Source organism: Heliangelus exortis, chromosome Z (assembly GCF_036169615.1).
Source record: "Heliangelus exortis chromosome Z, bHelExo1.hap1, whole genome shotgun sequence".
NCBI lineage: Eukaryota > Metazoa > Chordata > Aves > Apodiformes > Trochilidae > Heliangelus > Heliangelus exortis.
Window position 1 is genome coordinate 62,034,715 of NC_092454.1, and position 21,943 is coordinate 62,056,657.

Sequence of the window (21,943 nt, forward strand, 5' to 3'; positions counted from 1 at the left end):
AGTATCTTGACAGAATGCTGACACTCACCACACCCAGCCAGTTTGCTACAGTCACCACCCTTTAATGTGCCAGCCCAGATAATTTGCAGTTGCATAATGGAGAAACGAAACTTTCTGGAAAGGATGCAACGGCTGTTAAAGGAAATATTGCACAAAGATGCAGGTTAGAGAAGTCAGTTCATTCCACTGCACACTACAAAAATAAATCCTTTCAACAAAGTTAAAGAAGTAGTGAATAGAAATCAGGCCAGGCTTGTGTGTGTGTTTTAGGTGACATTCATCTCAACGCTCTTACTTTTATGAGAGGTACATATGTACTCTCACTATGGGTCTCATGCATCAGCTGAAGGAAGGTGAAATTCAGTAATCATTGAAAGCAGAGGCCTTCAGTTTGCATCAGCAAAGATCACATGCCATGCAGAGGTATTCTTAAAATCATAAACTGCAAAATCCTTATTACTGTAGACTTTTGTGAAACTCAGAACCAAATGTGAATCCAAACTCTGTGACTTGACATGATTATCTCTGCTGAGGTCAGGTGGGGGGCTGCAGATCGGAACTGAATTTTTTTGAGGTTTCTGGCTAGCAGAGGGCACAGAGCTGCAACAAAGCTTCCCAGTACAGAGATACGAGCCCATGCTGGTAGGATCCTTTAGAGGATAGCTCCTCATCCAGGGCTTTGCTTCCATTTGTCTAGCATTTCTCTGATTTCCAACAGAGACGGAAATGAAAATAACACCTTCCTCCCCAGGCCAACATTTGTGTATGCACACAGAGAAAAAGTAGTAGGAGAACTCTGAGTTTTGAGGACTAGCTTTGATGTTGTCTTTGATCCCTGTGCAAGACATAGCAAAGCAGTATCATATCAGACTCAAGGTGTCTGCTGCATATTTTTCTCTTTCACTGTAGTAGTACAAATCATGTAATCAAGGTATAGAGCAACCATGGCTCAGGCCTATTGCTTATTTACACTGTGATTATTCTGAATTAAATAACATCTTTCCATTGGTGGGTGGATAGTGTTCTGATTGACTGTCTAATACAAGATGGGTCTTTTCATCATATGAAACACTGCACAGTAACCCAGACACCTGCATGAGGCAGACAGAGCACATGGAGTTTCATGTCTTCCTGGAGAAACACTCGAAGGCCTTTCTGTGTCTAAAAGGAAGTCATGTCCATGCATAAGTATGGAGTCATACACCAAGCATTATTTGTCAACTAAGGTTCCACAACTGGAATACACTGCAAGCAGAAATTAAAATATATTCAAAGGAAAGTTTTTTGCATAAGAAGAGCTAAGCGTTAGGTGCATTTGGCAAAAATCTAGAAAGAGTGGCATTTTAAGATCAGACTAAGGCCTCTGAGGTGATAGGAAGGTTTCTTTGACTCCCCAGGATTTGCCCTCAGATCGTAAACAAACAAACGAACAATCACAAAATAGCCAGAAAAGTGTGAAGAGCACATATGGTCTATGCTTATGTATTCCTGCAGCATCTTTTTCTCATAATGTGGTAATAAAACTTAAAATAACCCAACTGTTGATGCTGAAAAGGAATTTACCTAGTCTGGCAAAACTTAGGCAAAGCCTACCCTTGATCTTAATAAAGACTTTTAGTATGTAAGGACCAAGTAAGGACAACAGGATTTAGCTCTCTGAGAAAAGCACAACAAATTCAGGCAGGAAACAGCCTGTGTCTGTATCAGTGACAATCCTCTGCTTCCTTGAAAACGTCCTTTGGCTCCTGCCCTTGTCTCTGAAGAACTGACCTTATCAGGAAGGCAATTTGCTGTGTGTGCAAATAGAATTTGAGGAGAGCTCTTGTGGAAGGCTAATGATGGAAATTACAGATACTGTGCAGAGAGGATTCATTGCCCTGAATTTATGACATTCATTGTGGTGCAGTGTTTTGAGCCCTTCTAGCACAGGGAAAGTGACATCCAATAAAGCAGTACATTAAATAATAGCACATCCAATATAACTATAACAAAATTAATGCAGGGAGACCTTTGCAGTTCCTCTTCTCCTACTCTTAATCACAGGATTGTGTTCTCTCTTGTTAGGTGATAGCTGGCTCTGTCTTTCACAGCCTCTCTAGTACATATTTGCCTGGAGAAATTGTGTTGAACAAAGATTAAATGTATATCACAGTGATTAACCCCTGATGGTCATCTGGAAAAACATGGAAATATTCAAGGCAATTTCTACCTGATGTGAGGCCTTTGCAAAGTGGCCTGCTAATTGCAAAAGTGTTCAATAATGTGGAATGGCAAATGCTTCTCTAGCATAGTGAGCAGTCAGAGCGTGGAACATCCATTCCCCACTGCCCCTCCAACACGTATTTAATCAGTAATCCATAATTGCAATGTATATTGAGAATGCAAATTATGAGTAGATGTTTTAAGTATTAATACTGAGTAGTAGCAGAAGGAAAGATTTTAAACACTATGAATGTAAGGATGTGTTAATTTTTCTTACATTTGTAGAGCTTTCTTTTTAATTAGTTGAAGTGATAAGTGGGGAATCCTTCCTTTGGCATTTGGAGCATAACAGAGGAAAAAGAAAAGCTGTGATAAAAGGTAAGTAGAGAGATTAATATTTTTAAAATACTAATTATTCAAGAGGGGGAGGCATAAATTTCCAGTAAATTCCACCCCTTTTCTCATTAGATGAAACAAGGTGAATAAAAAAGGTAATGTAATTTGAAATCCTTAGGCAGTTCTTATTTTTTTGCTGTTGTTTCTTGGAACACTGATTATTTCTGCTATTCACTGCCTGGGAATATGAACGTAAAACGTATCGATATTATATTAGCAGGGGAAAAAGCTAATCTCTCATGTTTGATGTTATCCTGAAAGTAAATGGTCAGTTACATGTGATAGCCACTGCCGGATTTAAAAATCATTTTAAGAATGATGAAAATGTACATCCCAGACTTGCAAGTCACCAACTCCTTTTCCTTCAAGTCACTTAAAAGAGCAATGCCAGGTAATCTCTCTGCTTGGAAGAATAAGATTTTGGTTTAGAACTAATTTATCTCACTAAATAGCCTTCACCTCAGTATTTCTCACTGTGTCTTATTTTGTAGTTACAAGTTCAGCTGTACCCTCTTTCATTGTATTTTTCCATTTAAAACCACACACCAGATTAAAAGATTAAAATCTGTTTAGCAATACAAGTGGGAATCATGAACAATTTTGCTGAAACATGTGTAGCGTTTAATTAATTCTTCATGAAGTATAGAATAAATCACATTGATTTTTTTTTAAACTAAAAAAATATCTATTTTGTAAGATAATGAGGATGGAAATAACGCAAGTGAAAAATACAGAAGTTAATTAAAAAGAGGCTGAACTTCCACGCCTCCTCTCCCTTATTAAATAAATAAATAAATAAGAGTGCTGCTTACTTAATATTAAACATAGTCAGAAACTACCCCAAACATTAGCTGGTTGGGAATATCATTCATCTGGAGAGTGAAACACATACCACACCAGAATTTGGCAATCCTGATTTCTTTTTTTTGTGCGCTCAGCATTTCTCTTACCAATACAGGCTATTTTTTGTTCATTCTCCATAGAAGTAAACGATCTGGGAAGCTTTGAAATGAGACACCAATTTTATGATTTTAGTGTCTTAGTAGTGTCTTAGTGTCTTGGAAAGTTCATCTGGGATGCAAAGGTGGCAGCAGCTCAGGTAACATTCCCCCAGTGAGTCAAGCTGTCATCTTGACAGCTCAGCCCTCCACAGGAAAACAATGCTGAAGACACTGATACCCAAACAGGTGGAGATTCTCTGCCACATGGCAGCAGCAGCAGCAAGGTGAAAAAAGAATGAAACAGAAATGCTCCTAAAAAACCCCTCATAAATCAGCAAAAAACCCTAGTTTTTCCAATAAAGCCTTCATGTTGTCCATGGACAACATCTATCTTATGTGATCTTACTGGGCAGCTGTGGGACCTCCGAGACCTCCTGCCTTTAGAAATATGGTGTTATTTGTGGAGCGAAGGTATTACAAAAGTAATAAGAGACAATAAGATGAGTGACAGAACATCACTTTGCTACTTAGTATTAGTGGGAAGACCAGAGTACAGCTGTGAAAAATTAAATAATATGTTGAAGCTACCAGGGCTACTAGTTTCTTATGGGTCCTTGGATACATCTGGAACAGCTGAAGGAAATGCAGCTACTTTCTTGTAAAATAGAGTGAAATTGTTTTCTCTACATTTCAACCATTTCACAGCCCATCAAGGCAGTCTTCTAAGATGTAAAAGCTAGAAAAGAAACAGTGGTGAATCTTGGTTAGAGGTTTTCCAGTGAGAATGCCTGAATACATGTGTGTAAATAGCAAATATGTAGGAGGACATTTTATCATTCATTCTCCTTACACCTGGCTGATGATAAACAAGCAGACAGCAACTTATCAGCAAAAATTGCTTGTTGAATTACCAGCTGGTGTGAGGTAGGTAGCGCTGGAAAAGGATGAGGAAGGAGGGAAGGCTGAAGTAGAACAGGTGTGTAGTTCAGCTACACCTGGCTCAATTTACAGCTAGCCAAACAAAAGTACTACTATTAAGAAAGTACTTGCAAGGAAGAATAAATTTGTCCACAAGGGTGGTCTTATGAAATGCATTATGAAGCTACCATATATACTGCATATGTATACTATATGTTGCATGTGCCAAGCTAAAGTATAATGAATTACCTAGGCAATCAGTCTTCATAGGCTATATCAGTGCATACAACATCCATAAGGTTAACTGGAAGTGTCTATGAGCACTGGATGCTGGATGGACAGACTCTGACATATTCTCTCCTGTACCCTCACTTTGCCACATACTGGCTTTTTTTTGAGTAGAGTAGTGGCAAATATTTCTGAGGCTAAGCACACTTTGTAATTGCTGAGGTTAAGGTCCCTGGCCAGTGGCAGGTTTGGGATGAAGACCCCAAAAATAATACAAGATAACATCAGCAGTAGGATTGGAAGTGCAGATGGAACTGCAATGCCAAGAGAGAATATTTAATCTCTGAAGGGGAAATTAACCAAGACACTTCATTAGAGAGGCTGACACAATTGAAAAAGTAAATTAATACAAAGCAAGGACAATACTGGCTTTCAAGCAAAAAATTTACAAAATTACCCTAGATTATGGAAATGTGAACCTTTATTTAAAAAGTCCTTCAGAACTAAGTAAATGTCTAATATCTTCACACCTAAAAGTGCTTGTATTTTCTGGTGATGAATTAAGAAATTAATGTCAATAGAACTTTTTTATATCTTTATGGTATGACCCTTGTTTAACATTATGATTAATACTAAGAAAGGTATGTTCTTAGTTTAGGTGTAAGAGAACAGTTATAAAATCTGTACCCTAAAAACAATCATCTTCTTAAACACCATACAGGAAAGTCTCCAGTTCAGACACTGGCTGATTCTTTTCTATTTGCCCCACTGAAACCAGAGTGGAACAACAATCCTAAATACCATCTTTCCTCATGGACAGGGTGGATATTGTCTTTTGGAGGGCAGTTATTCATTGCAATTGGTACAAGATTTTCACCCCTTCAGTCGAAGATAGATTTGCATCCCACAAAACTATAAATTTTTTTCACATAAATAGTAAGCGCATCCATTTGGAATTCCTTTCTTCTGTTCCTGCCCAATAATCTCTACACCACAATGGCTTTTTGGTCTTCCAGAGAAAGTTGAACAGGTTTTTTTTGTATGTTTAAGTGGCAGGTCTGGGCCAAGCAGGATCAGGTCTATGTGGCCAATACAGAGCAGGTTTCTAACCCAGGCAGTTCTCATTGTGAGCACATGAACCACAAGCTCAACATGTGCCCTGCTCTAAAGCCAGGTGCTCCACTGCAGTCAACCTCACTGACTTGTATGGTCCCTCTTGCCCACCTAAAGCTTTCCAGATTAAATTCTTGTGGGTATAAGACCATCTCTGCAAAATGTTACAACTTTGACATTTTTTTTTTGCCCTGAAGTGAAATTCAGCAAAAACATAATCCATCTAACCAGTTTAATTATGACTTAATACCACAACAATATAATGTATGTATATATGTGTGTATATATATATATGAAATCTGTATCTAAAGCAATAGCATATGTTAACACTTACAAATGCAGTGTGATTTCATTTTGCCCATTTAGATTTGATCCCCCTGGGTCTGATGCAATGCCTTTTCACTCACAACTCTTCCCAGCTGCTGAGATGACCTTTGGGAACACAGAATTCCTCAGAGATACTCTACCTCTCACTAGGTCTAAACCAGGCACACGCCAAAAGGAAATTAGAAAGCTAAAAAAAAAATAGAAGAACTGGAGAGGATCATCCCAGATTTGTAAGTCCACTTAGGGAAGGTGCAGAGAGCTGCCTGCACAGGCTGAAGTTGTTGGGTTTGGCTTCCCGCTGGAGTCCAGGGGGCGGTGAATTAGGGGACATATGGAACTTTTTCTACGGAAACATGTAGCCAGAAATGTAACTAAACAAGAAAACTTCTATTTCTCCCATAAAACACGTAGATAGATTTTGTAGTCATGATCAGCCTAGTGGAACTGTGCAGAAATGCCAAAATTCAGCAGGTCAGAGATTCAACCAGTGATTTCTATGGCAGGGTGACCATTTCTGGAGTAGATGAAGGCTACACCTGAAGAAGAGTCTAAGTTTCAGACTCAAGAAAAAGGGATCAGGATACTGCTTCACTCTGGGTAAATAACCTGAGTGTGCTGGGCAGATGCAATTGCAGGGTCTGAAAAATTGAATTAATTTCAGGAACAAGGAATCTATTTCTCTGTTAAATTTGCCTTCCAATTCACATTAGTAGTTTGATAATTTCTGTGTCCAGCAGGTTGTGTGTCAGTCTAATATCTAGCCAATAGCATTTCAAAATACCTGAAACTAAAGGCTCAAGCATGGTTTTTGTCCACTGCTCTGGCTGTAGAAGGTAATGAGCCGTCAATATGTACTTGCAGCCCAGAAAGCCAACTGTGTCCTGGGCTGCATCAAAGCAGCACAGGCAGCCAGTTGAGGGAGGTGATTCTCCCCCTCTGCTCTGCTCTTGTGAGACCCCACCTGGAGTCCTGTGTCCAGTTCTGGGGTCTCCAGCATAAGATGGATATGGAACATGTCCAGAGGAGAGCCACTAAAATGCTCAGAGGTCTGGGGCACCTTCCCTATGAAGAAAGGCTGAGGAAATTGGGGTTGTTCAGCCTGGAGAAGAGGAAACTCCCAGGTGACCTTATAGCAACCTTCCAGTATCTGAAGGGGGCCTACAAGAAAGCTGAGGTAGGGCTTTTGACATGGGACAAGGGGAAATGGTTTAAAACTTGAGGAGAAGAGATTTATGTTAGAGATCAGGAAGAAATTCTTTTCTGTGAGGGTGGTGAGATGCTGGAACAGTTTGCCCAGGGAAGTTGTGGCTGCCTCTTCCCTGGAAGTGTTCAAGGCCAGGTTGGATGGGGCATTGAGCAGCCTGGTCTAGTGGGAGGTGTCTCTGCCCATGCACAGGGGCTGGAGCTGGATGATTTTTAGGGTACCTTCCAATCTTCCAAACCATTCTATGAATCTATTCTAAGGCTCAGAATCCCAGCACAGAATCCCATAGTTGTAAGTTCAAGTGTCACTTGGGTCTGCTAACAGCATATCTGAAGTTACTCCCAGAGGCTGAGTCCCTTTAATTGTGGTAAAAATTACATTCATGTTTGTTGCCATAGGCTTGTATTAGCCAGAAGTATTAACAGGTTTTCTTTAGGCTAAGTAAAGCTTCACAAGGGAAAAACAAGTCTGGAAACAATCTAAGAATTCCCGTTTCTCATAATTTTGAAGAACCTACATCATCATAATTGTACTTTTGTGTCTGGTAATGTATGTTAGAAGCTGCTTAAGTTTCTAAGTATAAAATTAGTCACATAATAATGACAAGAAATAATATTCATGGTTTTTTTTTCCATAACATCTAATTCCAAAGAAAATGCAGCCATTAAGAGGGATGACAGAGAACTACTTCTGAATGCCACTGCACTCTTAGCTCAAATATTACCCTTTCTTACAAGGCTAATATAACTTTTTGAGTCTTTTACCATATTAGGGTCTAACAGCTACAACAGATAAAACAAAATTAAAATTTCTACACTTTTAGAAAACTGGATCTAAGATTCTTTCTAGAGGAAAGCTATAGCACAGAAGAATCTACCTGTCTTGGAGAATGGAGATATTTGACAATGTGTTTGTTTCTTCCAGAAATAGTCGAAGAAATGGGATTGAAACTGGTTTGAATTGTTGCTGGTTTCCACAAGTCTCTAACTTATGGTGGGCATCTTGATAAAATAAGTCCCACAAATGAACATTTTTGAGACCCCACTGTGAGAAGCTGTGAGCAAATTTCCAGGCCATCTGAGGATGTTTTAAGAGGCAAAAGGCAAGTTCTGACACTCATTCCTTGTCTTTTCCTCAGCCTTTGGAGAGAATATGTGAGCCCACATCTCTTCTTTGGTCAGAATTTAACAGATTATACTTTGCCACAGCCATAGGTTTTGAATCCACACTTCAGGATGGATGACAGGGTAATTTTGATTATACAAAATGTTGACAGGACTCAAATGGAAGAAAAACGTGGTAATGCTCCACCCTAGTTTCAAGAATTCCAACAGGGTTATATTCAGTCCCTTGTCTGTCTAATTGAACATTTGCTATGGCAAGAAGTGATTATATACACAGTGCAAAAATGAACATTTGTGAGTACTTTAAGTGGTATCTTCCAAATCATGTTTTAAGTTCTAGCTGCAAAAGGAATACTGTTATATATAAAAGAAAAAAAAAAAAAAAGAAATAAGAAAAAAGAAAAGAGAAAAAAGAACAAGGAAGTAAGAAAAAAGATTTAAAAAGAAGAAAGAAAAAAGGAAAAAGGAAGAAAGAAGAAAAAAGGAAAAGGAGAAAGAAAAAAGTAAAGGGAAAAAGGAAAAAGAAAAAAACAAAAAAACCCCAACCCCACATTAAGCCAAAGACCATCTCTTGTTCTTTTGTAATAGGACCCAAGCTGATGGTCTTCACCTTGGAAAAGGGTGGAACACATTTTGTGCCTACCCAGCAACACACCCAGAGAAGCCCCTGATCATCAGGGACAAGGTTAAGCCAGTTCACTGTCTGCTCTGGGAGCAAAGCCTCCCCTGCTCAGGGAATGTCATTCCTGCTTTCCTGAATTCTGCCTACAGTATCTAGAGGAAAGCCAGCTCAGGCATTGTCTCGCCTGTGGCTGGCCCCAGGAAACATGATATCATTCTCAAACAAAAGCGGGAAAGCTGACAGATCTATTGAGATGGGTGTGACTGCAGCACACACCTCGCTGGTGTGTGCCTGTGGAAAACGCAGAGACTGGCAGCTCTTCCTTAGAGCCAATCTCTGCAGCCAGCTTCTGTTTCTCCCCTGCTTATGACTTTGTGAATGTTGCTTGTTTTCTGTTGCAGTTGTGTGCATGTTACAACATAGAGAAACAGGAGAGACAAGGCAAAAAGGCTTTGGGTAAACTGGACTTTCCTTTCTTCTCCATCCATAATGCTTACAGCACCAGGTATCTCCTTAAAGCAAACAGCTGGAAGTGATCTGAGGGCTAAATAGATTAAAACCAATGAACATCTAAACAACCAAGAAACTTAAGCTGTGAGAGAGGAATTAGTAAACAATATGCAGCCTCTTCCAGTAGAGGATAGATAAGAATACTTCCAAACACACATTCAAAAAGATTTTAAACACTTTTTTTTTCCCCCTCGGTTAACCTCTAGACTAAAAAGTAGAACCTCAAACTCATGTGTTCATAATTTTCCTTCCCTGTAACATGCTGTTAACCAAGGAGATCTGGACATTGTAAAGTAAGTTAGGCAGCAATGAAGGTTTCTGCTTTTTTTTTTTTTTTTTTTTTTTTTCTTTCTGGTTCTCATTGAAACACAGTCTGCAGTTTCACAGCACATTACACTTTTACTGTGAGATGGACTAGAACAACCTATGTGAAACTCAATTACATGGTTAGGACTGAGTTAATCTCAGGTAACTCTGTGTGCTGTATTTCTCTTTTATGGATGTTGCTTGGTATGTTACCCAGAAGAAACCATCTAGAGAATAAAAACACGGATGGTGAAAGCAATATTTAAATGCTGAGCAATTTAGGATCCGATGAGAGGAGTGCAGGTTTCCTCAGGGCTCCTTTTATGATAGCTACAGAAAAGCATCTCTAACATTAACGCTTTGAATACTACTAAATAAATTTGCATTAGTATAATCTTATTGTATGCCCCTCTGCAGATGTACCTCATGACTAACTTCTTACTTGCAAAACTTGTGACATTTTCTGATAATACTGAACCATTCTTTGGCTCTATTTAAAGTATTATTAAATGATCCTTTAAATGCTGAACTTTTCTACCCTTTTTATCCACTGACTTTCATCTAGATTCCAGTTGTTGAATCTTGTCTAAAAAGTTGCCTAAAATCAGGGGATACCTAGAACATCTCTTACTGCACAGCCAGTTTATAAAGCCAGTCAGAAAAACTCAACATTTAACCTGTATTTAGAGCAGATATTCTTGGGAGAAGACATGAATATTTTCAAAGTAATGTGTTCTGTGAAAAAGTTAGACAGAAGAGAAACTCTGTTCCAATATGCATATATGTCAATGAATGACTTTATAAACTAAAAAGCAGCAGCAGAGGTATTCTGTATGTAGCTTAAATCCTCCCCAGTAGCTTGGTCACAGCCTTGCCCTCACCCACTGCACAGACATGAGTGGGCTCACTGAAACAAACACAACTGCTCAGCTCAGTAGAGGCAGATGCTGGAGTAAGGAGTAGTGGGTCCTGCCTTTTGTTTGCATATCACATGAGATACAAGTAAGTCATTACAGGTCAACGTACAGATACCAAAGAAAAGGCTTACCTAAAATCACCAGGCTGAATCCATAGAGAACTATATGTGCTAAAGGGTCCATGCTTTCCAAAATATATCCATCCAGTTCCTACAGTCTCTCATGGAGTAACCTCTTCTTGGGGCAGACGCTCACCAGTGACTCTCCGCAGGCATGGTACGCTGTTTACAAGTCACAGGCAAGAAATCATAGCGCTGGTGCAGGCTGGAACAGTCTCATTGCTATCTGAGTACAGGGAGTTTAAGTTCCTTTTTCCTGTTTCCTTTGTAGATTAGGATGGGAAAGGCAGGATCTTAAAGGCATTTTCGTACCAGCGGGACTGCAGGGTAGTGCAAATCCCGTCCATCCAGCAATACATCAAAACAGTTATCTGGAGCTGCAAGAGAAGCAGGAGACTGCTGTTGGTCACAGTCAGCAAAACAGGAACAATGAAGGCATCCTCCAGCAGGAGGGAGAGTGCAAGTAAAAAGTCCTCCACCTAGGTACAGTAAGTGGAAAGTGTCATTCTCAAAGTGCAGATGGGCTGTTTTCTCAGGGTCCTCATTTATTTAGTCCATGTGGAAGCTGCTGGCTGCAATGCATCTCAGCACATAGTAATAAAAATATGAGGTAAACAGTGACAAAACAACCAGATGAATCCAGTATGGACCAAAGCCAGTCACAGTCCAGCAAATTACTCCATTAGTCCATGTGCTTTTCTGGAAACAATTTTTCTCTATGTTTGACAATTAGAAACAGACTGAAAACGTGTTGTAATAATAAATCGTACCCAGAGTTATTATGACTTCAGTGGGATCAAAATGCCACATCACTCAGGGGGGTCTTAAGACTCAAAACTTGAGGGAAAAATACAAAGAATTGACAAAAAAAAAAAAAAAAAAAAATGAAATAAATGGAAAGGCAGCACTCAGCTATATAAACAGAACTGCAAATAAAGGGCAATCTTATTTACTACTTGACTAAATATAACCCATGACAATGTAGCATTTTAAGTCCTGTAGTTCTGCCAAGATGCTAACACCCAGAATGACTTTTACAGGAGTATAGAAAAGTGGGTGTTCAGCATAATTTTGGAAATAGGAATTGAGTTGATCCTGCTTTGATTTGATTTCCTTAGGAAGACCTTTTAGCCTTCTATGGGTGTAGATTTCAGAGGAAGTCCTTTGCACCCAAGATCTATTACCATGTAGACATAGGGTTTTATCTACAGTGGAGGTCAATGCTTTAACCCAGGGCTGCTCCTGACATGTCCTCCCCCCCCATCCCCTCATCCCAAAATATAATTTACTATAATTAAAAGCTAAACCAAGTAGGAACTTAAACTGAAAATACATTCTGAGAGCAAAAACACAGCGTGAAGTCCAAACTCTACTAAAATTCCATTTGAAGCTTAAAGGAGGCAGAACATAAGATATATATCTGGTCTGGCTCCAGACCAACATACACGCATGTCCACTGTTGATTTTTTGGAAGATTTCCTCCTGCTCTTATACATGATGAGGCAGTGATTATCCACATTACATTTGCCCTTATAAACCCACTAGTATAGGTCCCTCCAACATCAGTATACCTTGTTTTGTACTAAGTACAACCATAATTCCTGTTTAATGAATACTTCTGTTCTATTGCTCATTTAACCTACTTCTAACGTGGTCTGTCCTTAATTTTTTTCAGTGTATTTTGTTTTGCTGGAAGGTGATTTTTTTTTGTAGAATCAGCTTGTGACTACTGCTCATTTTACATCCCATGACAAGTTAGTTATCTCCAGGATAAGAGCAGACAACCCCAGCATGCAGTGCTCTGCAAATGTAAGAAGGTTGTAAAGACTTGCTGAAGCTGGAAGAGACAAAATGCATACTTGACCAAGTGCAAATATGACTTAGATATCAGCCTCTGCAGACTTGTGTTTTTGTGTTTGTTTGCTTTTTTCGTGATATAATTTCATTTGTGAACAAATAAAGAATAGCATCTGTGATTCTGCAAGCATTTCAGAACTTGTTATCATAGAATAGTAGAATGGTTTGGATTGGAAAGGAGCTTTAAAGGTCCTCCAGTCCACCACCAGTGTGTTGGGATATTATGTGTAGTAAGTGTTTCGGCTCAGATCTGTTTGTTATTGCTGCCACAAGTGTAAAACTTGACCACATAATAAGGTACTGTTAGACTGTGGAATTTGAAGGATTTCCCTATTGTGATTTATTCTTACTTTCCATTTATGGAAAGTGATTTATTCAAGCTTTCCATGCTTGCCAGCTAAATTCCACATTTTCATGCTTAGATTTCATCTTATTAGAATATGCGTCTTCCTAAAAATGGACCACATCCATTTTCTGTGCTGTGAACTGCATGACCTGATCATCTCTCTGTTTACTGAACAAAACAGAAGAGCAGCAGAATTGACTGTTTCCTCCACCAAGTAGGGATACCATACCAGGACCCCCTCCTCAAGCCCAGCTCTTGCTCTCCAGTCTTCAGCTGATGTTGATGGACCTACAAACAAGAGGATCCTAAATCTCAGACTGCATTCAGTGTTGCAGAGCAGAAGAACTGGAAATAGCCTTCTGGCAAAACAAGACTGCCAGTGAAAGAAACTGCATGTGAGGCTAGCAGTAAAAGTAAAATATGACACGGAGTTACTTGAATTTTTTGTTGTATGTTGGACATACAACAAAAGGGGGTGTTGAGTACTGGGCTGGCCAGTGACCATGCCCATGATTTGTCTTTAGGTGGGCCTCACAGACTGCAGCCATTGTCTTTTGTAAAGGTACTTAGAAAGACTAAGTCCAACTCCATGTGATTTCTAAAGTGTTCTGTTTTATTGGTAGATAACTGCTGTTTCATACATACCAGTATTCACATCTAACTCAGCACTGATCAGAATGGCATGCACGAGTTTTTAAATTAGTTACAGCAGGGAGAAAAAGTATCTTTCAACTTGTAAATATGAGCCTAGCATTTAACATGGCTTTTCATAACGCTGTTTGCAGAAGGCTAATTTTATGATATGTCAAGTGCCCTGAACTCCTAACACAAAGCTTTCCTCTTTAGATAAGCAGCATGCCGGTCTCAAGGACAAACCATTCATACATGCTGTAGCACATGGAAATATGTAAGGAGGAAAAAGAAACAATGCCACTCTGCACTTCTTTAATCAGGTAGATGTGTTAGCAGAAAGCACATATCCTTTTGAGGTGTCTGGCTGCATTATGATTTTTGGAAACAAGCCATTACTTTGGCCTTGACTTGATGTTAATATGTGTTTAGTAGGAGGCACTAAAGGAACTTCAGGAATTATTACTCACTGCAGTCAGCCAATGTGAAGCAGAGGGTCATAAATGAGAGTTTAAGCTGCTTTGCTTACACAGATCCTGTTCTCACCTACAGAACAGCCCGTGGAACTGAGGCCAACCACAGGTCCTAAGTCATCCATTTGGGATCACCTGGAGGTGAGGCATAGCAGCCAGGTGCCCAGTCAGAAGACATGTGCTGCCTCTGGTCTGGGCAGCTGGGATGCCACTGTGCATCATGGTGCAATGCCATGGCAGTGTGGAAACTGCAGGTCAATAAAGCTGCATAGCTAAAGATAAATCATATTAACATGGAAGGGACAGCATGGAGGAGTGGTGATATTGCAATAGGGGGTTGTGAGAAACTTTAAGGTTTGGTAGGAAAGGTAACTGAGACAGATTTTTTTGTTGCAGCTCATATGCTTGACTTGGCAGCCTGTGCTGAGGAGGTCTAGTTACTTCTTGCTTCTACTGCATCTCCTGCATATGCATACTTGAAAGCTAAGTCAAGATAACAAACATAGCTATAATGAAGTTTCTTTGCTCACCATTTTTGTTTTCTGCTCAAGAAACCCAAACAGAATAAGGCTTCTCTTAGATTTTCAGGGGGCTATAACCTGGAAAATGTCTGAGTATTGAGCAGTCTACAGAACAGCTTTATCCAAAGATAAATGTTGATTTTCTGCCTTCCGTGCTATGTGAAATGAAAGGGAAGAAATTAACTACAATGGAATTAAACACAGGATTTCATAAGAAACTCATGTTTCCCTTCAAGTTCAGCTGATGAAACAACACCTTTAGGGCCTCTGTATCAGTAAAGTAACTGTGAAGAATATCAGACTGTTTGACAAAGACCTTTATTAGGAAAACTTTTACTTTGTGAGTAATTTGTATTTTGCTGAAATAGGCTTCATGAGGATTTTAGAATGGACAGTTGTCAGTAGAAGGAAAAAAGAATTGTTTCCCAATTCTTTACTGACAAAAGGGACCAAGACTATTTTTAAAATGCTTGGGGAAAAAAAAGGATGAGCATTAAAGATCTGTTGAAATGAGTGATTCTGAACATGTGCTAAATTAACCTCAGATCAAGCTTTTGTTTCTCTGCCAAGAGTAGATCAGGTTCTGAGAGCACAAATGTAAGTAAAGTTAATACTCCTGCTGCCTCAAAGTCAAAAGGAGTCTGGAGATAAAAGAGATTCTTCAGCTTGAGAGAGGCATCATTCAACAGGAGGTAAGCAGAGCTCATATAGAAACTAAGAAAGTCACATTCTTTCTCCTCTTTGTTCTCTTTCTGGTTTTCTGCTTTGTTTTTCTACAATACATTTTAAAGCCCAAATAAGTCTGTACATTTACATTTACTGATAACAACTGCATATCCTTGTCTTTAAGGTACGAACACTGACTCACCCCAAATAACGCCTACCTGAACTAGCACAGCATTAATGAGGCAAATTTCCTCTCTCGGTAATCTGGAGAGAAAAAGATTAATGACTTAAGCCACTTCATGTATGTGAAGTTTGCCAATCTGACTATTGCTTTAAAGGAGGAATAGGTGGGTCATGCTAGTTAGATCTCAGGGTTGTTTTTTTTATCCATTAAGGTTACAAAAATTCATTCTTAAAAGATTTTGCAGGACCCACTATCTTCCACAATTAATATAAAAATCTTAATGTAACTCTAATGCCAATTTTAATTTGATGATTGCATCATTTAACTGTACTTAACTTTAACAAGCATTCATCAAGTGCAACATAGTGATAAATCTGCTGTCTACCTGGCTCCACTTTCAACTTTGACTTTAGAGTGAAGTTCTTATTTCCATGCAGTGTGATAGCAAAGAAGAATTTGGAGTGAGACACATTGTCAAATCTGGTATCCTGATGCCCCAGTGGCATCTTCCTAGAGTAGGGAACTTTCAAACACACTAGATGGGTCTTGTTGGGATGCACCCACGTGTGAGTCAAGTCTCTATTGACTTTTTCATGGTAATATGAGAGGCTTCTGAGCACCAAAAGAAAGCAAATGTCATTCCTATCTTCAGGTAGAGCAAGAGCTAGCCAGGCAATTTACAAGCCAATCAGCCTCAACTTCATCCCTTAGAAACTGATTAGCAAATTCTACTGGAAACAATTTCCAGGCACATGAGGGATGGGAAGGTGGTGGCGAGATGATGGCATGCATTCCTGTAGGGGAAATCATGCTTAACCATCATTGTATCTTCCCATGATGTGTTAATTAATTCAGCAAGCAAGGATAGAGGTGAGGATGTTGTTTACCTCAACACTAGCAAGGTGTTTCATGTGGTTTTCTATAAAGTCCTCATGGACAAACTGACAAGGTATGGGTTAGGCAAGTTAACAGTGGGGTGGACTGAAAAACTGGCTTGAGGCTCAATGTGTGACCAGTGGCACAAAGCCCAGTGGGAGGTCAGTCAGTAGTGGTGTATCCAGGGGTGGGTACTCATGCCAATACTGTTTTAACATTTCCACTGTAGACCTGGATGATGATTTAAGAGAGCACTCTCAACAAGTTTGCACATTGTATAAAGCTGGGAGGAGTGGCTGATGCACCAGACAGATGTGACTGCTGTTCAGAGGGACCACAACAGGCTTAAGAAACAGGCAGACAGGTAGCTCATGAAGTTCTACAAAGATAAATGCACATTGCTATCTCTGAGGAGGAACAGCCCAGGTACCCATACACGCTAGGGACTGAGTGGCTGGAAACCCACCTTCGCTGAGAAGAATCTTGAGGTCTTTTCCTGGTGGAAACTAAGCTGACCAAGAGCTAACAATGCACAGGCTGACTGTGGTATATTAGGCAGCGCACTGCCAGAAGGCTGAGGGAGGTGATCCTGACCTCTATTCAGCTCTGTTGAGACAGCTGAGCAGAAAAGTTTTTAAATTTCTCCACCCTGTAGATGATAGCGCTCAATAATGTCCTCTCAGTTTGAAGTCATTATATTAAATGGAGAAAAGACTGCCTGGGTAGAAAGACCTGTGGTACTGAATCAGTGTTTTGATATGCACAGAGGATCTATGGTGAAAAACTGCCACATATCTGTACTTGAGATTGAATTAAAAAGAAAAGCTAGAGAAGGTTGTTTTTCACTGAGACATCAGGAGTTAGAGGAAATTAAATGCCTGCTTTATAGCTCACCATTTAAATTCCATACAGCAATCCTTTTTAGCCACGGGTACTATGACCATGAACCAAGACAATAAGGAGAAATTGCTAAGGAACAATTTCCAAGTTTCTCACACAGAAACAAGTAAACTGGAGCTTGTTCAATGCAACAAGGAAAAGAACAGCATGCTGGAGAGAGAGCTTTTAAAACAGGCATCTCCTGGGCAACACAAAAAAAAACCTGTAAACTTTATTGTGCTATCTTACAGAATCACCACCAAGGAATAAGACCATCCCAGCCTTGAATGAAAATGAATTTAAAATAGTTTGTTTATTCACTCTGTAGCTTTTTTCCATTGTTCATTAAAATATATTATTATACCACAAGTAGAATTCAGGAGGCAATCTCTCTGGCTGATGGGTTGATTGGTGAGAATATTAGACTTCAACTATATCTCAGCAAATAATGGGCTCTCTCTGGAATAGCCAGAACTTTAACAGGAAGGAAGATACATTAGTGGGAATTTCCCCTAAATAACAGTCCTTGGTTTATAGAAATCCTGTTCCATTATCTCTTAAATATCATACAGACATAAATATGCAAGGCAGCTGCATTTGCTGTGCTCAATTTGGAAACACAGTCCTCTCTGCAAGAATCTCCAATGTCTTTATTTTAAATACCTCTTTATGCTCAAAATAACAACCATAGATTTGGAGACATTTAGCAAAATGCTGAGATGCAACACAAAAATACTGAGATGCAACAGACTCAGAGCATTTTCTAATTCTTTGCTTATTCTAGTCTGTAAAGTGAAGCACTTAGACTACTACTTTTATAGAAAACTTCTCTTAAGAGAGCAGAACCCACTAAAAATCCAGACCCCACTCTTTTTTACTATTTTCTTGAAGAAGGCTAGATTACTCTCTGGCTAGCATTCCCATCTATAGTCAGCTGTGCTTTCTTCTGTCTGATCAGGACTGCCTTACAACACACCAGGTGAGATAGTTTATAATTACATTAAACGTAGAATGTGAGTGAAATATGCACAAATTTCATTTTATGTAAAGGCTTTCTGAAACTTCTGTATCAAAAAGCATATTGTTATTTCTGTACCAGTCCCAGTTTTCTGCTATGCTGGATCTCTATGCATTTTTTTTTAAAGTAGAAGCTGCAACTTGAAGCTAGTATTGCATCTTGAAATCCGAGTTAAAAGATAGCAGAAGATACAAATTATCATCCTTGCTATTTACTTTATTAGTGAATACTACAAAAGTAAAGTGCGCTGCACAAGCCCAGTATTAGCTGTGTTTCAGTATTTTTTTATCACAGTTTTCTCTTTGTAATGGCATTAAAAAAGTAGAAAATATGGAAGTTTATTTGTTCTCCTTCGGGATATTAAAATTTGCTACAGATCCACTTGCTTTTATTCTAAGACTTTACACTATGAAACAAATTTTGTCTTGAAAGGATGATTTTTATCCTTAGATATTTCCTTTAGTTGTTACAAATTTATATTTAAACAGGGAATGTATGATATTACTTTATATATTACTTTATGCTGATTTTCTTTATTACATGCTTTATTTAAGGACTGTCAGGCAGTCCTTACTCAGGGAAAACTATTCTGTTTGGCAGGGACAGGACTGCAAGACAGAGATTCACTGTGTAAAGCAGACTGAAGTTTTACATTTGAGATGCAATCCAGCAATGGGCCTCAGTAATATATTGTGATGATTTTTACACTGATTGTGCAGTATTTCCTTTTACATTTCTACAAGTTTCTAAAACTCAGAAGTTTATTTTCAAAATTTTTGAACGCTGCAAAAAGAGGGATACTAATAAAAACTGTGACTTCTGAGAACCTGGAAAAATATTATTAAGAATGTCTGTCATCATAGTGGTGAGTGAATGAGCTCAGTTGTCCAGTTTTCCATGCTGCCTGTGCACATCTTTCATTGTTGGTCCATTGGGTCAGGAAGGAAGCGCCTGGATTTAGTTCTTGGTGTTTTGTAAAGCTTCTATGAGAGCTTTGTTGTAGTCGGTGACCAGCGTTCTCACGTTCTTCATTACTGGCTGATAGTCACTCTCCTGACTTTTTGTTGCTATGACTGATTAAAAGAGTTAAGGAAACAAACTGCCAATATAAATATTAGCATAATTAGAGATCATAATGGAATGACAATGAAGTAAGTTTCCTCCCGTGAAAACTGTCAAAGGTTGCAAATAATGGAAAGAAACTTCAAAATAGGTCTAAAAGATTTGCAGCAATTTACCATCTGCCATCTCATGCCAAGTATGGTAAAAAAAGAGATTACATGCCTGAGTCAGTTTTATTTCCATATATACAGACTAAAAGTCCCTTGTGGAAGACCCTGCCCATTTTTACAATGCAAAGAAAATAATTTCAAGGCACTCAGCTATTTACAGCCACACAGTTGGCAGTTTAGAATCTAACAAAAGCCCCAGTTCAAGAACAGAGAACCTCTCTTTCCGTTGCCTAAACTCTGGGTCTGTGCTTGGACAGGTAATATGTTGGAGAAAGTCAGGAGGCTCTCTTTATAACCTGATGAACTTATTTCTCTTGGTTTGCTTTATAGTTTTTCTGTTAGAAAAATAAGATCTAAGTCTCTTGTTTTAATAAACTATTCTTGTAGATCTTTCTTCATACAGGAAGTGGCTTCAATTACATTATGTTGTTCAAGTTTTTTTCAGATTTTTTCTAAGATTTAAGAGCACTTATCAGATTCGAGAAATAGGATTGTTTGGTACATGAAAAAGATTATGCTACACACAGATCTCATATTATTATTTTTCCCCAATTGCCTGGCTATTACAGAATTACCTGAAACGCATTGTTGTGCCATTTTCTGAGACGTAGTAATGTCCACTGTCCAATACACAAGACTGCTTGATACAGTCTAGTTTTGCTGTTGCTTTTATCAGTTGCATTCGTCCTATAAACAGTGATTCTATGCTCCTACATCATTTCATTGAAGTTAATTTTACTGCAAAATTCAAAGTCCCCATACACCTGAATCAGATCTCTAGAATAACCCTGGGGAATAGTACAAGATAAGAAGAATCACCAATTCTAATTAAAAACACTTCAGTACTTTTGCTAATCTGAAGCACTACCTTATGAAAGTCACTTGAAGCAAGTAAGACATTGCTGATGCTTTTGGATAATGGAAAGTTTTGGATAATCAGTGGAATGCAAACCCTTTATTTAGCAACACATAACGAGAAAGATACAATGCAGTTGCCCATTCCAGCCCATTTTACATCTAAAGCATCTCCTTGTCATATTATCACATTTATCGGAACATTTTCCTGGTAATATGCATTTTTTTTTATTTAATAAGAAATACATTAAAGGCATCTCATTAATTATTTGAATTTTTATCACTTGTATTTAAGATGTTTTAAAACTGCAAAATACCATGTAAAGTCACCAAGTTTTCAAATAATTATACACCTGCTAATTATTTTCAGTAATAATGGACAGATGTGAAGAGTATCCTCACATGGAACCTAATGGTAATACTGACCCATTAGGAAAAACACCAGACTGAAAGACGAATCTTATGCTTTAGGACATTATGAAATTGTTTCAGATAACAAGTTTGCAAGTTTTGCTAAATATAATACCTATCACTGAACCAGACATTTGCAAAGTATCACCTTTCCTCTCCTCCCATCTGCGCTCTCACTTCTGTCCTGTCTTATTTTGCTGGAGGAAACAGACTTCTTCCTCAATTAATATAGTGCATGAATTTTACTGTATTTCTTAATGAAAAGGATACATTCCTTCATCATGAAGTTGTTTTGCTCATGGTGTTGCCACTTCCTCTCCAAATTTGTGAGCTGAAAACAGAAAAAGAGCCAAAAATGAAAACAGTAATTATTGCACACATAACATTATAAAAAGAAATGTTGCAAAAAATATTGTATCAATAGTTTCTACTCTGTCCCATGATAAGATCCAAGTTATTTCACAAAAAGCTCACAGAAATGAGAAACAATGGCAAAATTAGTTTTAAAGTTGCCAATGATTAACTTGTATATAATGTAGCACTTAATATAGTTATTTATATAAGAGATCTGCCTGCAGCTGCAGTGGTAGATGAAAATACTCAGATGAGAATTCAAGCCTTGTCACATAGGAGAATGTGTAAGCAAGTCAGAAGTAAAAAGGGAGATACTAATTCTTATTATACTTCATATAATTTAAATTATCTCTTCTCAAAATGATTAAGATCTAAACTCACTAAAGATACAATATTTCCTGACACTGTCTTAGACTTTGAGCTATACAGGAGAAACTTCCTTACTTCCATAGTTAAGTTTCCTGTCTGATGCCAGAAGCTGTGATAAGAACAGAGCTGCAGTGAGAAGATTGTAAGAGCATGGGTTAAGTGCTGGCATTTCTTCAATACTTTCAGCATCAACAGGAAGCTAATGTGGACATTATATCAATGGCTGCTTCCTTACAATACAATTTTATAATATTTGTTTTTCTGATGCTACTGTTCAAGGTTCTGCATTTCAAGATATGCAGATGTTATTTTAAATGCAAAAACTGAAAATCATTCTGAGACTAA

General features: G+C 38.5%; 2 protein-coding genes and 1 long non-coding RNA gene across 7 annotated transcripts in view; 1 reads left to right on the forward strand and 2 right to left on the reverse strand.

Annotated features, from left to right (window-relative positions):
• The window catches only part of TEK (TEK receptor tyrosine kinase), a 38,127-nt gene extending 26,982 nt beyond the window's left edge, over positions 1-11,145 (reverse strand). For 2 of the 3 annotated variants that reach the window (XM_071730184.1, XM_071730183.1), the window contains exon 1: positions 10,940-11,133. In XM_071730184.1, the coding sequence (XP_071586285.1) occupies positions 10,940-10,991 (52 nt within the window). In that variant the 5' untranslated portion in view covers positions 10,992-11,133. Of the gene's footprint in view, positions 1-10,939 lie in introns of all 3 variants that reach the window. The other variant, XM_071730182.1, reaches the window with a different exon arrangement.
• A 2,713-nt stretch (positions 11,146-13,858) lies between these two features.
• Positions 13,859-16,906, forward strand: LOC139789947 (uncharacterized). The gene is made up of 3 exons (XR_011723309.1): positions 13,859-14,374; positions 15,330-15,446; positions 16,710-16,906. It is a non-coding gene; the product is annotated as an uncharacterized lncRNA (long non-coding RNA).
• A 747-nt stretch (positions 16,907-17,653) lies between these two features.
• IFT74 (intraflagellar transport 74) overlaps positions 17,654-21,943 on the reverse strand; it is a 44,095-nt gene continuing 39,805 nt past the window's right edge. For all 3 annotated transcript variants that reach the window (XM_071730434.1, XM_071730432.1, XM_071730433.1), the window contains 2 exons: positions 21,146-21,206; positions 17,654-19,450 (listed from right to left, as the gene is read on the reverse strand). In XM_071730434.1, coding sequence (XP_071586535.1) covers positions 19,335-19,450; positions 21,146-21,206 — 177 coding nt within the window. In that variant the 3' untranslated portion in view covers positions 17,654-19,334. The remainder of the gene's footprint in view (positions 19,451-21,145; positions 21,207-21,943) is intronic.